The 17,090-nt window shown below is 35.3% G+C and overlaps 1 protein-coding gene across 7 annotated transcripts in view; it reads left to right on the forward strand.

Annotated features, from left to right (window-relative positions):
* Positions 1–17,090, forward strand: part of LOC150100493 (thiamine transporter 1-like) — a 344,253-nt gene that overhangs the window by 238,355 nt on the left and 88,808 nt on the right. For all 7 annotated transcript variants that reach the window (XM_090402459.1, XM_090402454.1, XM_090402455.1 and 4 more), the window contains exons 8-9: positions 3,133–3,325; positions 16,426–16,567. In XM_090402459.1, the coding sequence (XP_090258585.1) occupies positions 3,133–3,325; positions 16,426–16,567 (335 nt within the window). The remainder of the gene's footprint in view (positions 1–3,132; positions 3,326–16,425; positions 16,568–17,090) is intronic.

A 17,090-nucleotide genomic window follows, 5' to 3' on the forward strand; every position in this document is an offset into this window, starting at 1 on the left:
AATCTATGCAATAGTGCTGCATACCCAACACACGTGCCTTGGCTGGGAGGGCCATGCACAGTTCCTCCCAGTGAACTAGATGAAATATCTACAGTGTAAACTTTGATAATCTACTTTGCAATACATTTAACTATTTTGAAATAACTGATCTTTTTTTATGCCTGTCCAGCAGCTTATCAGTTATGATTAAAAATGGCAAGCAAGTTACAAATTCCATTGTTTATACTAGATAAATCTTTATGAAGCTTTTACCTTCAGCTTGAACAAAGCATAGGATTAATGATTAATGAAATTAAATACTATTTTTGGAAAGTATAGAAGGAAAAAATAACCAATATCAACTATGTCTATAGAAGTATGCCAAAATGTGTGGTCATCATTACATAAAGCAGCCTTCTGTGGAATGATTGCTTCAAGCAACTCTGGTGTTGACCCCTGTTCTTTGCAATATAATGGATACTCCTATAAAGCTACAGTTACTTATAATTATAATAACAGAATTAACTCATGTAAAACACTGAGTATCACAGGCATCATCAGTACAAGTACAAAGGCCAATTAAACAACATCTGACATATTCACAAGGTGCCACCTAAGTAGCTAAAGTAAGATAACTAAAAACGGTCCTTAAATTTTCTAAACTTATTTAAAAAAAAAATTATATATATATATGTGTGTATACAATTACAAAAGTTAGGAAAGATTAACTGATTTATAGATGGTCTACGTCTATCCCACAAAGGGGATATACGTAAACCATTGGATCTGTTTAAGTTAGGGGAGTAAAGTAACGTTTCACATGTTTCTTTGTTAAGCTGTTCCATGAGGAACTGACTTTTGTAAATGACTTTAGTCTTGTTCCAATGAACTCTATGTCTAGTGTTGATGGCATGCTCTGCAAGTCCAGACTGTTCAGGTTCAAGGTACTGAATTGTATTCTTCTAACAGATAAGAGTAGATCCTCTGTTTGTCTGAAATATGATAACCCACAAGAGCAGGGAATCTGGTAGACACCTGGATAACTGAGATGTGAGAGCTTGTCCTTAGGAGACATGAGGAATGTGGAGATTTTTCTGATGGGTCGAAAGGCAACACAAATATTTAGCGATTTAAGCACTTTAGCTATGCATTCACTAATGCCTTTCACATAGGGGATAGGTATACGCGTTATTTCTTCTATGTTTGAAGAGGATGCTGAAACACGACTACTCAATGCTCTTTTTATGAAGGAGTTCTTATATCCATTGGATAAGGAGGAATTAATATATTGCGATTCTTTCTATAACAGTTCTTCTGAAGAACAAAAGGAGTGAACTTGATGAACCAATGTTTTTATAGTACCTGCCTTTTGACTGGGATGGTGATGTGATTCAGCATGGATGTAATGGCCTGTATGAGTCTCCTTCCTATAGACTGTGAATTGTAAGTTACCATTTGGTTGGCGAAGAATTAAGAGATCTAGAAAGGCTAACTGCTTACTTCTACTTCTAGGGTGAACTGGATCTTTGGATGAAGTGCATTTATTTTTGAGAAAAACTGTTGTAATTCTTCAGAAGTGCCCTTCCATATGTGGACAAAAATGTTGCCCACATATCTGAACCAATGGTTAGGTCTAGGTGAAATGTTGTCAAAAATACGTTGTTCTAAGTGCTCCATGAAGAAGTTGGCAATAGCAAGAGATATAGGATTACCTATTGCTGTTCCTTCGATTTGTTGGTATAACTGGTTTTTGAAGGAAAAATAACCAGACTTTATTACAAATTCAAATAATTTGACTATGTCTGGAGGAAATTCTTGGTGCAGTAATTCAATGCTGTCTGCTAGCGGAACATTCGTAAATAAAGAAACAACATCTAGACTAATCATAATATCCCAATTGTCTAGATGAAGATCCGAAATTTTATTTTTGAAATCCAAAGAATTTTTTATATACGTAGAAATTCTACTAAATTCTACTAATACGTAAAAATTCTACTAATAAAGAATATTTTACATGAGTTAATTCCGTTATTATAATTGTAAGTAATATGTCTACTCACGGTATTTCCTTACTGAAACTTAAAGCTACAATTATTTCTCTATTTTTTCTATGTGTGAATTTTTTATGCATTAGAGTTTCTGTGGTTCTTATTTTCATATAACAATCTGTGAGGAAGATTGATAAAAAAAAATCCTACAAATGAGCCTTGAGGTTATAAAGAAAAAACAGACAGTAATGATAAGGACAGCAGGATGATTTACCATTAAATAGCGAGGCCAAGGAGTTTTTTATGTGTTTATATTGAACTAATAAAAACCTCAATAAAGGTCAAAATTGATCTGAGTAGTGACCTCCTTAATGCAGAGCAATATACACTTCTGAAAGGACGTGCTTTGCACTATTTGATACTAAGGCAATTGACGTGAAATTCACAATCTCTATATGCAAGTAGCATAGTCGTGAAAATACCTAATAAGCAAACTTTGTTTGCTTACTTACACTACCTGCACTACTTACTACATGAAAGCATGAAAATAAAAAATGCCTTGCTCATGAAGTTAGAGCTAGGCCATTTAGACTTAAGATGCAAAAGATGTATTAGGAAACAAGAGTCATTGTTTAGGATAGATAGTATATAAAATTAAATTGAAACTATATGAGAAGGAAGGTTTTTTTTTCTTCTTTTCTCTTCTTACTTGGATCTGTAAAAATAAAGTCCTATTCTATCTGTGACTTTCATATCTTGATTTTATATGATCTAACATCACAAGTAAGATTTGTTTTCTTTGTTTTAATTAATTGCCTTATCTTGCATTAAAAAGGAAGGGGGTCATCCCTGGATGACCTACCTTGTAAGGCAATGAATGTATTTAAGGCATAGTATGACCAATTGTGTGTATGGTAGAGGAACTTTTCATGATGAGTCTGACTCTATGGAGGTCTGATGGTAATAGTAATAGTTTTATTAATTTGTGTAAAGGCAAGCTGCACTAAACCCATACAAGAGTTTGCATAGTTACTAGTGCAACAGCAATGTGTGCAGCAATATAGAATTTTTTTTTTTTTGCATAAATTTGTTTTTATTTAATGATTAAACATTTTGTACAAAGTTTATAGATGTTTAATATTATTATTCTTTGGTTGCTTTCTAGGCTCTTTAGCTGCCTTAAGTCTAGGCTATGTTAATCTGCATTGGCATCTGATTGGAGAAGCAGTTTTAGCAGCAGTATCGACATTGGAAGCAGTATTGCTTTATATCATGGCAAAAACTTCAAATATATGGATAGCTTATATAACATATATTCTTTTTAGAGTTTCTTATCAGATGTTGATTACCATCATAAGGTAAATTCGAATGCATTCAGAAGAAATTACTTCTGTTATTATTCTAGGCTTCCTGAAGTCACAAGACTAGAGGGAGGCACTTATGCTTTACAATCAGTACTTATCTTTACCTTATTTCAATATCCCTGACTCCATTTCACTTGTGCACTAGCCAAGAATTGACCTAATTACATATTGTCATTTCTTCATTGGATAGATTGATTTTTACAAATTGTTCAATATTTATACTGTCAGATCCAAATTTACTGTGAACTGGCTATAAACAACAGAAAATAATTTTTTTTTTCTCCCAAAAACAAATGAAAAATAAAGTTAGAATTCTGTGTAAAAGGAATAGAAAACTGACACAATAGTAATTGAAGTTGAAAGTTGATTTTTCACTTGGTTAGACTATAATAAATTTAGTTTAATCCTTTATCCAAGTGTGAGCAAACAAAGTTTGCACCTGAAAGTATCTTCAGGACTGGGATAAGGTGGTACAACACCGGACAACTCATTGCAAAGGTGGAGCAAGATAACATCACTCCTTGCGGATATGTATAATGTTATGCATTAAGGGAAGGGCAACTACCCAGACTACTTTCGACCTTTATTGAGGTCTCTTCAGTGGGAGCCAGGCGCGACTGTGGAGAAAGAAATAAGTCATTAGATAAAACACCACACACGCCCAGTTCAAGTGCAAAAAAAAAAAAAAAAGATTACTCCAGTTTTTTTTTTTATAAAGGATAAAAGGAAAGTCATCTCAGAGACTGCCTAGTTCCCATTGAAGAGACCTCAATAAAGGTCAAAACTAGTCTGGGTAGTGGCCCTTCCCTTAATGCATAACATTATACATCTCCGCAAGGAGATGTGTTTTGCATTATGGGAGATACTGAGATAGGAGTGATGTGAACTTGCTCCACCTTTGCAATGAGTTACCCGGTGTTGTACCACCTTACCCCAGTCCTGAAGATACTTTCAGGTGCAAACTTTCTTTGCTCACACTTGGATAAAGGATTAAACTTAATTTATTATAGTCTGACCAAGTGAAAAATAAACTTTCAACATCTTTCTCTAAATCCAGAGTAATTTAATAAAAAGGTGGCACACTGTTTGGCAACTCCTATAGGTAGAGATGACCTTGCTAATGCTTCTGCCTAGTGTCTCCAATTGTGCCTGACTCCCACTGAAGAGACCTCAATAAAGGTCGAAACTAGTCTGAGTAGTGGCCCTTCCCTTAATGCAGAACATTATACATATCTGCAAAGAGATGTGTTTTGCATTATGGGAGATACTGAGATAGGAGTGATGTTATCTTGCTCCACCTTTGCAACGAGTTGCCCGGTGTTGTACCACCTTACCCCAGTCCTGAAGATACTTTTAGGCGCAAACTTTGTTTGCTCACACTTGGATAAAGGATTAAACTAAATTTATTATATGTCACAATAGTAATGTTGTGTTAGTATGACTGGAGGTATGGATTATGAATTATTTTTCCATATTTCTCTATCTTCATGAAGTTATTTACTGACACAGTTGACACACTGTCAGTTGTGTCATTAAATCTTGAGTGAGGGTAGGACACTTGGAGAGCAAAACAGAGGTACTGACAGAGGAAGTGGAAGGTATGAAAAATAAGTCAATTTGCGTGACGAGAGAAATGAGAAAACTTCAAATGCTGACTAATGTGAGACAAATGAGATGTGTAAGAATGTTAGGGGAATGAGAGAAGGAGAGAGAGAGGATTAGCAAAGAGAGGTAATGAGAAAGAATGAGAGAAAATCAAGAGTTACAGGAGCAAGGGATAGAGAAGTGAAAGTAGATAAGTGATAGAGCAAGGAGAGAGAGAGAGAGAAAGAGATGGATGCAAGTGGCCTGCAGGAAGGAGAGAGAGAATGTGTCTGTGGCAATAAGGTGATGTGAGAATGTGGACGAGATGATAATCATGGAGGAAATGAATGATCTGAGGAGTAGTGTGAATTGGGGATAAATTAATTGGAATAAGATTTCAGGTTTATGTTACTGTGAAGCAGAACAGTCTGAGAGGGAGGATAAATGAGTGTATTGCCCAGATTTGACCAATGCATAAGTGAGGAGGAGAGCAGCAATAATGAATGACATTAATAGCAAGAATGTGTCAGACAAGAGGTCTGGAATATGTAGATGTTTGAAGTACATATGAGGATAGAAGGAAGCTGTATCAAGAGATGGACTGTATTTTAATATAAAAGGGCGCAGGCATCTGTAAAGATTGTTGTCTTTTGGGCAAGTGCAAATGTTAGGGAAGGAAAACAAAAATTGTCAGGTGGGGATGGTGACAGGGATGACCTCTTCTGGGGATAGTCACTTGGGAGATGGAAAAGTATTATTTTGACTCAGCAGTGTAGTCTGGAGGAAATAATAATAGACAGAGAAGTGCTGCCAATGTATTCATGTTTCTCTGTATAAAAATTCCATGCTATCAGGAATGAAAGAGATGAACTGGCGGCATTGATAACCTCAGCCTGTCATAAAATTTTTGGAATCAGTGAAATGTAGTTCATAGAAGATAATGTCCTGGCAGGATTAAAAGTAGAAGGGTATAGCATATTTTTGCAGGAGATAGGAAAGGCCAACAAGGTGGTGGGGTGTTATTTACAATAAGTGATGATTTGAGTCCTCTCAGGGTGGAAAATTTGGAAAGAAATGGCACAGTTTTTGAAGTATGAGGTGGAGGAAGGCAGGACAAGATATTTAGTGTGATGTTGCTAAAGGCCAGAGAACACAGAGGGTGATGAGCATGCTTAGGAAGCAAAACATGCGAATGCAAAGTGAGTGATCATTACTGAAGATTTTAACTATAACACTATAAATTGAACAGAGGAAACAGCACAGAGTAGTAATTATTATTATTCAGGCAAATTTTCCTTCAAAATTTCCAAAGTACTAATTTCTGGAATTCTTGAGAGACAAATTGCTTAGGCGATATGCAGTAGACAGATTTTGGATTTAGTTCATGCATCAGTGGATCTGATTGTAACTGAGAGGAGTGACCATGCAGTCTTGACTTCATGGTCACTTCATGGTAATTCCACATAAATTCCTTTGTCATGGAGAAAGGAATTTATGTGGAATTATAAGGTAGGTGACCATAATAATCTTAAAAATCAGCTTGGGATAGTCCATGGATGGAAGGATGACAAGGCAAGATATCAGGGAAGTAAAAAAATATTTATATCCAGCAATGGGAAGTTGTATACCTTAAGTGAAAAACAAAATGTGATTTGGTGTAAAGTGGGTGACAAATGAAATCAATTAGGAACTGCAGATGAAAAAAATTATGGAAAAAGTATAAAGAAAGAGGTTGAAAGTTTATTCTCCACTTGGTTAGACTATAATAAATTTAGTTTAATCCTTTATCCAAGTGTGAGCAAAGAAAGTTTGCGCCTGAAAATATCTTCAGGACTAGGGTAAGGTAGTACAACACCAGACAACTCGTAGCAAAGGTGGCCAAGCTGCCATCACTCTTATCTCAGTATCTCCCATAATGCAAAACGCATCTCTTTGCAGATATGTATAATGTTATGCATTAAGGGAAGGGCCACTACCCATACCGGTTTCAACCTTTATTGAGGTCTCATCAGTGGGAGCCACTCCCTGAAGTGGAGATACTAGGCAGAAGCACTGGAGAGGTCATCTTTACCTATAGGAGTTGCCAGAAGGTCGAAACTTGTATGGGTAGTGACCCTTCCCTTAGTGCATAACATTATACATATCCGCAAGGAGATGTGTTTTGCATTATGGGAGATACTGAGATAGGAGTGATGGTAGCTTGGCCACCTTTGCTAAGCATTGCCTGGTGTTGTATTACCTTACCCCAGTCCTGAAGATATTTTCAGGCGCAAACTTTGTTCACTCACACTTGGATAAAGGATGAAACTAAATTTATTATAAAGAAAGAGATGTGGAGAGCTGCTGCATGATGAATATGATTTAAGTCAGAAAAGTGGGTAGTACAGTAAAGAGAAGATAACTGGAATACAAGAAGAAATTAGTCCTAAAAAATTCCATAGGATTATCTTTGGATCTAAGTGCTAATTTCTTCTCGTATTCCAGTTTCTCCTTCCTTACCATACTAGTCACTCTCCTGGCAAAACTGGAATAGAAGAAGAAATTAGTCCTGCAATTCAAGGAAAATTCTAAGGAATTTTCTTATTATGCAGCCAGTAAGAGGAGAAACTAATGTGGAAGAATGACATTGTTAGACGAAAATGGGACTCTAGTCATGCAGAAGACACAATGGAGTTGTTTAGTGATTACTGTATTGGAATATTTCATCCTAGTAAAAGATATTTCGTTACTAGAGGGATGGAAGAGTGTTGAAGGTTTAGAAGTGCATAATGACAGTGTGTTTCAAATACTAAATACTGTGCATGTCACTAAGGCAGTGAGGCTGGATGGGATTTTCACTGCACATTTTAAAAAAATATGCTTAGCCAGGTCTATTAATTTGCCTATTCAGTGAAATTTATTGGGAATGTAGCAAATGAGTGGATGGAGTGTAAGCCATTATTCTACTATGGTGGTAGAATGCAGGTGTCAAACTATAGACTACTTTGTATTTGTTCTGTAGTTGTTAAGATTCAGGAGAAATTAATGAGATATTGTATACAAAATTGGGCCAATGAGGGTAATATTATCTGTGAAGGTCAGCATGGATTTGTTAAGGGGTGCTCTTGTTTCAGTAATTTGATATTGCCTTTTAAGATGACAAGAACAGTTGATGAGGGAAAAGACATATACTGTTATGTTTTTTGATTTTGCGACAGTATTTGATAAGAAGCCACAAGATGAGCCTGCCGACTCCATGGAGGTTACAATAATAATGATAAGTTCATATTTAAATTATAACACATTTGGTTAGATATAAGGTTAATGATTTGGATTGGAAATTGGCTGTTTGATATCTATCAGAGTTGTGTATAAGGGAGAAGTATATAAAAAAAAGAGGTTACAAGTGAGGTTCCACAGGGACCAGATCTTGGCTTTTTAATCTTTATATCAGTGATATTGCATTATGTTGCAGGTAGGTGTTCAGCTATTTGCAGATCAAAGCTTGAAAAAGTTTATGATCATATTGCTGATGTGGTAGCACTTCAGGAGGATTTATATAAGCTGGATAGATGGTCAAATGAATGTGATGTCACTTTACTGAAACTAAATATGTAAGGCTTGAAATTGGGGACTGTATACTCTTTTGGGGAAACTATACTAGAAGAAGTGGAGGAGAGAAGGAATGGGCAGTATAAATTTGAAGTTTAGGGAACATATTACAAGAGTGGTGAAGATAACCCAGGAGATTGCAAAAATACTAAGAAGGATTTTGACCAGTAGAGACAACAGTGCAGATTGCATTTCAGACCTGATCAGACCACATCTGGAATATTGTGTTCAGATTTGGTCACTGGATTTGAAGTGGATAAATTAACTTTTGAGAGAATATAGACGCAGATGACAAAAATGATATCTGGACTCCGCAATGTCAGTTATGAGAATAGATTGAGTATATGCCAGGAGATTGGTATATAGAAGATCTTGGGAGGTATTTACATGGTTGATGCTAAGGAGATTTTCATAAGGGGAAGGAACAAGTACAAGTTCCCATGAAAATTGCAAAAGAGGTGGTGAGTATCAGAGTAAGAAGTGGCATTTTTTGTGTGTGGGGGGTGTTAAATCATGGAATTTATTGCCTGACAGGGTGGTGAATGTGCAGATAGCAAATAGGTTTTAAGACTTCATGTTATCCACAATGGGCCTCCTATGATGAGTTTGTGACTCCATGGAAGCTGGAATAGTGATAGTATTAATATTTAATTTCAAATAATTACTACAATCATGTTTGATTGTAGTAATTATTTGAAATTATTTGAAATTTAATTTTTTTAACATTTCATTTTTGAAATATTATATGGCATACTGGAAGATGATTACCAGTAGAACTGCTCAAGCCAAGATAAGTTTCATTTTCTGTAATGTGTAATTTCTATAAGAAGTTCCATTATCTGTAATAGTTGAGACTATTAAATTATTTAAGGAATTTGCAACGTATACTGGAATATTAATTAAAATAAACTTTAATAAATACTTCCTATATTTTGGCAATGTCAATTGCCATCTTCATGGGAACATACAGCTATGACACGTGCACGCAGTCACTACAAAAAGCAAATGAGGTAGAAGAGAGAAAACTACTGTAGTTCCTAAAGTCCTAATGGTGCCCCTTAGCGGGTTATATTGGGTTGTCTTGGCCATTGGGCTGATGTTCTCATGATGCAAGTCTTCCAAATTTGGGGCAGTCTCATGCACCCAAATTTGTTGAGGTTTGGAACATTTTTTAGAGCTGAGGCTGATTCTATGAATAATCTTTCATACTTAAACTTGCTGTGGTGTATTACTTTGGCTTTCTTCCAACGTATTCTGTGGCAGGTATCCAGAGCATGGTCTGCAAGCCCAGAGTGGCTGTACTGGTGAAACTGGATGTAGTCTTTGTGTTCTGAAATTCTGATATTTGCTGTCCTGCCTGTTTGACCAAAGTAGGACAGTTTACAGCTGCAAGAGACCTGGTATACCACAGGTAGGTCTAGGGGAAGTGGTTGGTCTTTGGTGGAGCAGATAAGGGATGCCAATTTTTTAAATGGTTTGTAACAAGAAGTCAGGTCATATTTTTTTATGGCTAACTTTTTAATGGCTTTTAACTTTTAACTTATCTATCCTCTATCCTATAGTCGACTATTACTATCCTCTATCCTATAGTCGACCATGGAGAAACCGGAATATTTTACAAGCTATGCTTTGGAAGTTAGAACTTCTGCAACGTCCCAAGCTGTAAATAGTTACAGGGAAGAAGACACTGAAACTGTGATTAAAATGAGCACTGCAAGTGCACTCCATGACGATGTCAACTTAAATCTGAAAGGAAGGTTGGCATCTGATATTCCTCGTTTGAAAACATGAAACAGAGTCTTGAAAATTGGAACTTGGAACGTGAGAACATTATATAAAAGTTGATGTTATGGGAATCAGTGAAACAAGATGGCATAACATGGGAAAACTAGAAAAAGATGGCTTTACATTTGTATATTCTGGTGGAGAGAAGCATGAATATGGAGTGGGTTTCATGGTTAAGAAAGACATCTTTAAATCTGTAATGGGGCTGTGGCCCATAAAGGAAAGAATAATACTTATTAAATTAGCCGCAACGCCTTTTAACATCATAATTATCCAGGTTTATGCCCCTACGATGCTCACAATGATGAAGAAATAGAAGATTTTTATAATAACTTACAAAAATCTATAGAATATGTAAAATCAAATGAAATACTCATAGTGATGGGTGACTTGAATGCAAAGGTTGGAGAAGGGGAAGAAAATCCAGTTGTTGGAAAATTTGGACTAGGCGACAGAAATGAAAGAGGTGAGAGATTGATACAATTCTGCATTCAAAACAACTTGCGCATAATGAATACTTTCTTTCAACATCCAAAGCGCAGAGTGTATACTTGGACAAACCCAGATAACTCTATAAGAAACCAAATAGATTTTATAATGATAAATAATAGATACAAAAATAATATAACCAACATAAAAACATACCCAGGTGCTGATATAGGTTCAGACCATAACCCTGTTGTGTTCACTTTAAAAATTAAGCTAAAAAACATTTCTAAAAACAATCATACTGAAAGACTTGACTTCACAGCTCTGAATAGACCTGACAACATAATGGTGTTTAACTCAGAAATTAGGAAGAAATTAGATCATGTAGGATATAAAACAGAAGACAATATACTTTGTAACACAGAGGAAATTGAAAACAGGTGGTCAAATAATAGAAGTGCAATATATAAGAAAGCTAACGAGGTTATCCCAAAAATTAAATACAATAAGTAAAAACCCTGGATGACTGAATCAATACTAGAACTTATGAATGAAAGACGAAAAAAGAAAAGTACACAGCAGTATAGAATACTCAGTAAAATTATAAAAAATGAATGCAGGAAAGCTAAAGACAAGTGGCTAAATGAAAAATGTAAAGAAATAGAGGAACTGGACAAGAAACACAATAGTAAAGAAATGCATAAATGAATCCAAACCCTGCCAAATAACAAGAAAAATTTCAACCATAATCCTTGTATAAAAGATCAAAATGGAAAAATGCTACTAGAGACACAAGATATCATAAAAAGATGGAAAGAATATGGAAAAGAACTATTTGACTCTGATAAAATCGCACAGACGCACCAGATATACAAAATATGGATGGTGAACCAATTACATATGAAGAAATAGAATATGCTCTAAGTCAAACAAAAACAGGTAAAACACCAGGCCCTGATCATATCCCTATTGAATTGTTAAAGAAAGTAAATGAAAACACGCTTAATGACCTAAAGGTTATTTTTAATAACCTCTGTGATACAGGATACATCCCAGATGATCTAAGGAAATCCATCTTTGTCACTATTCCCAAAATTCCAAGAACTTTTGAATATACAGAATAGAGACTAATAAGTTTAACAAGCCGTGTTACAAAATTACTACTGAGAATAATCTTAGAAAGAATAAAAGGCACTTTGTCAGTAGAAATAGAAGACACTCAATAAGGTTTTCAAAAAGACAAAGGTACAAGAGAAGGAATCTTCAATTTGAAAACATTATGTGAAAGAAGCCTTGACAACCAGAATAGCATATATCTTTGTTTTATTGATTACACCAAAGCATTTGATTCAAGATCAGAAGAAATTAATACATATCCTACAGAATAATGGGTTAAAAGGAATAGATCTACGTATAATTACAAATATATAGAAATCAAATGTCCTCAATAAGATATAAAAATGCATATTCTGGCAACTTTGAAATCAAAAAAGGAGTAAGGCAAGGATGTGTCTTATCACCCTTACTGTGCAACATATATAGTGAGCAAGTTTTTAAAAATATTTCAGAACTGAAGGGTGTAAAAGTCGGAGGTAGGAACTTCAACACCTTCAGGTATGCAGATGGCACAGTTCTTATAGCTGAATCTGAAGATGATCTTCAAAACTTAATCACAGAAAAAGAAAACAAAGTGCATGATTATATCAAAAGAACCAATAAATAAGAAACTGAACATAACTGTTAACCAAAAGAAAATTGAACAGGTTCAGTCTTTTATATATTTGGGACAAATGTTTACAGACAGAGGAAATTCCCTTAAAGAAATAAAAAGAAGAATAGAGATAACAAGAAAAGCCTTTACTGATATGAAAACTGTTCTAACATCCAGAGACATTAATATAGACACAAGAAAAAGATTAATAAAATGCTATATCTGGTCAAGCCTTCTCTACAACAGTGAAACTTGGACTCTAAACAAAGAAGCAGAGAAAAAATTAGAAGCTTTCGAAATATGGACCATCAGAAGAATGTTGAAAATACCATGGACAGAGAAAATGAAAAACGAAGATGTTTTAAAGAAAGCAAAAATGGAAAGAACATTAATGAAAATAATTAAAGAGCGAAAACTTAAATATTTTGGACATCTAACTAGACAAGAAGGCTAAATTATTTAAGGAATTTTTGCAAATTCCTTAAATAATTTAATAGTCATGTGTTACCAACATATAAGTCTTTCTACAAGAAGTAATAGTTGAGACTGATGCATAATAGGTGGAAAAGTTGGTGGCACTAATGTGTGACCTACTAATACTTATGTTTTCTTAACAAGTTGTGCACTAGCACCATCAACTTTGCCACTTATGAATTACTCTCAACTATTGCAGGTAATTTAATAATGAAAAGGAAGGATTTTATTATGTTTATTTCATTACCAAATACTGATTAAGTTTGCATTGTTGAAATTGATGTTTTTTTTAATATTGGTGTGGGTTTTGCTCAGGATATTATTGTCTCCAGTTTGCATTCAATTGTGTTGATTGTGGAGCCTGCATAGCTCAGTGGATGTGGCATTTGCACATCATGGCGCTTGGCCGCACGGAGGAAGACTTGGTTTTGAGTCTAGTCGGCAACTAGAGGAAATTTTTCTAAGCCTTTTTTTGACCGGTTCCCGAGTTACTCGATCTCTGGCATGGGCAAGAGGGTTTTTTCTCCCGTAAACTCAAGAAAATCGACCGTAGAACCCACATTATTTCAGACATTAAATACGAGTGTTAGGGTTAGGAGCTACGAGATGGCTGCACCTGTGGAGCCGTCTCTCTTCACTGCATGCCACTTAATTAGTGATAGCCTTGAGCCAGCTATCTCTGATTGGGTACCAGTGGAGATTGAACTGCCCACTCAGTCTCCAAAAATTTAGATAGGGCTAAAAACGACCTTGCCTATTCCCTGTGTATACGGGAATAAAAAGGCGTTAGCTGATTTTTATTATTTTTTTTTTGTGTTGATTGTATTCATCATGGCAACCCCCAGTCCTAACATGATGTAACCCAGTCCACTACCATTTAAAGACTACATTATTTGTACCATAGTTGAAGATTCTGTAGCTTGCTATGCACTTGGTATGTGCACATCCCATGGTTTAAAAATGTGTTGAACAGAAATATATATGTGTACAGGAAATGTAGGCAGTGGGAAATGCTGGGAGACAAAGTATTTCAGTCTCAGAATTCAGCAGCAGCAGAGATAATGTTTCACAAATGGGCAAATGTCGATTTATGGATATCAGTATCATGTTAGAGGGTTGGAATGAGAAAGATGTACATACAGATTTGACATTAGACAGTGTGGTAGAGGCTTGTCTGATTGCCATGATTTTGTGTGTGTGTGTGTGTGTGTGTGTGTGTGTGTGTGTGTGTGTGTGTGTGTGTGTGTGTGAAAATGTCAGTTGAAAGCAAGATGTGTAGAGAGAGAAAATAGAATTGATGAGAAAGGAGATGAAAAGAATGAAGACTGAGAGAGGTTGACTAGTGCGAGAAGAATGAGAGTAGGTGCGAGAAAGGAAGGGGAAGAGATGTAAGGAGAGGAAATTGGAGAAAGTTAAGAGAGAGAGAGAGAGAGAGAGAGAGAGTGTGGAAGCAAGGGATAGAGAAGTGAGAGGGAGGAAGGAAGGAAAGTGAGAGAGAAAGGATAGAGAAAGACTGGAAGCAGTGTCACATATGGAGTATCACATATGGAGATTCAATGATTTGAGGTGTGCAGAGTAGTGAAAGAGGGGTGAAAATGTATAGGAGATAATAGTAATGGTTGGTGCTAATGACCTGAGAAGTAGCATGAGATTTGAGGTTTATTTTAGGGATAGTGCAGCAGAAATGTGTCCGAGGAAAGATAGCAAGCATGTTGCCACAGCATTGTGAATTATATATGAATTATAACAATGATAATGAATAATGAATTCACTCGCCGTAATCCCACGCACACAGCCGGTAACTACTTCACACCATTGCCCAGAAACTTGGAATTTTCCAAACATTAGCTCAAGGACAGAGTGAATTTTGTACTCAGGACAAGCTCTGCACCCGTAACAACAGACTCTACTCACATCCTTCAAACAAAATTAATACAACAAAAATACTCTTGCCAAACCCCTTAAAAAGAACAATAAACCTGCACCCCCACAAACTAGACTATCCATCCACCCTATCTTTACTTTATATTATCAAAGGTGCAAAACTGGGCTTTCTCCTAAAACAGAGCTGTCCAAGGCATTCTCTTTAGCATGCAGCCTGTGGTGCAATTTTGTGCTGCCCACCTGTAGGTTTTGATTTTCAAAAAATAAAATAACAATTTGAATCGAATGCATATTAGATATTTTAATTCTATCACTAATCGATAATCTCGAAGTTGATAATTTTATTTGGTGTTTTTACATCACTATATACCTACGTGTTTTTCAAATATTAGATATGTGAAAGAAGCGGTCTTACACTGTTTTGTTCCAACGTGCATGCTCTGGGCACTCACGGGGAACGTGAGCGCACGATTAGTGAGCAATTGGTGTTGGTCGTTTGTTCAGCTTTTGAGGTTGTGTCGCTGCTGCTCACGAAATTACTAGATACGCATTGTGATGGGGGATCTCGGATAAATTTTTTTTTCTAATACGGTCCTCGGATTAAGGTTGGATAGCCCTGTCCTAAAACAAGGAAGTAGAACAGTATACAAATCTCTAAACAAACTGTTGATCTTTCTGAGACAAATCAAAGATTACCATGACCCTCTTTCTCCTTCCCAGATGTCTGCAGCATCCTCTGCAGTTTGGAAATCAGTGGAATACCTTGGTCATGAAAAAATAAGATAAGAAAGTGCATTCCAGATGTACAACTAAAAAGCAGAGTCACACAGCATGCCTTGGAGAAAGATCACTCTATCAGATAGAAAAAAGCCAGGTTATTTCACAAATCCCCCTTTAAATCGGAGCGATTGTTCCTGGAAGTGCCACAAGTTTTACAGAATCCATGTAAGTATAATAGAATCAATGGTCTTGCATGGATTTTGTCACACTACTGCCTTATCTATCCGTCATCATTAATAATAGGTATCACCATAAAGAATGCCACTGTTATTCTCCATGCATGTGACTGTCTTTGTTATCCAGATCATTTTGTTTTGTGTCTTCAGTGAGAGTGTATGTTGTTAAAGTGCCTCTGATAATGCTAGCTTGAGCCAGCTAAACGTTAGCTTGTAAATAATTAATTTTAGTCAGTAAATTATTTATTTTCATTCCAGTATCTACACAGTTCTCTGTTCCTGAAACTTCAACATGAATCATAAAGACAAAACAGAATTTTATTTTCTTAAAAAATGGATGAGAAAATACCAAATTTGAAAATATTTTTCCGATCATTTTTATTATTCAAAAAATATTTTTTCCTGAATATTCTTTAAGAACAAAAAAAGTCATGACAGCATACAGGATGAGAGAGCATGTTAATGAATTATATATTTCACCTGAATATTCACTTTTATGATTCAAACTGTCATATTGAAATTCTTGATGAAATTTATAGTTTTTATAAAAATTTGTTATCTGTAAGAAAATAATTATACTCTTAATTTTTATGAAATTTGTTGTGTGTTCTGTGTAAACAATAAATAATATATTCTTTGTTTTATATGTTTGTTTTTTTTCCTTTTTTCATTTCACTTAGTTATCAAGTAGCAAAAGATCTCACAAAAGATTCCTATGCCCTAATATTTGGGTGCAACACATTTTTTGCTTTGCTTTTTCAAACCATAGTGACAGTTATTATTACAGACAAGGTGGGATTGCATTTATCTCCACCCAAGCAGGTATGGATTTAGTCTATATACATATTAAACTTTATAATCATAATAATGTATATAGTATTATAAAGATAAACATATTATAAAGATACCAAAGCAATTGCCACATTCAATAAAATAAAAAAAAGACAAATTCAAAGTGGAAAAAGAAGTCATGCAGGGTTGCCACTCTCACCAAATTTATTTATTATCTATCTCGAAGAAATATGCAAATTCATAGCTGAAGAACCAGGTTTACAAATAAAAGGTATGAATATCAACCACATTAAATATGTGAATAATATTATTATTCTTGCAAACACCAATGAAACTGTAGAGAGGATATCATAGCTATAACTCTTAAATAACACTTAAGATGGTTTGGACACCTCCAGAGAATGTCCTTTCAAAGATTACCAAATATAGTCTTGAATGGAATCATTGGAAATGAACAAGAGAGATGAGAGAGAGATGGCAAGAGATAAAATCAGATGGCAAAGATTTGTATATAGGGGACTCAACCCATCATCTGACTGATGAGAAAGAAGAA

This window comes from Typopeltis vanoorti, chromosome 13, assembly GCF_054136105.1.
Source record: "Typopeltis vanoorti isolate ZY-2024b chromosome 13, IOZ_Tvanoo_1.0, whole genome shotgun sequence".
NCBI lineage: Eukaryota > Metazoa > Arthropoda > Arachnida > Uropygi > Thelyphonidae > Typopeltis > Typopeltis vanoorti.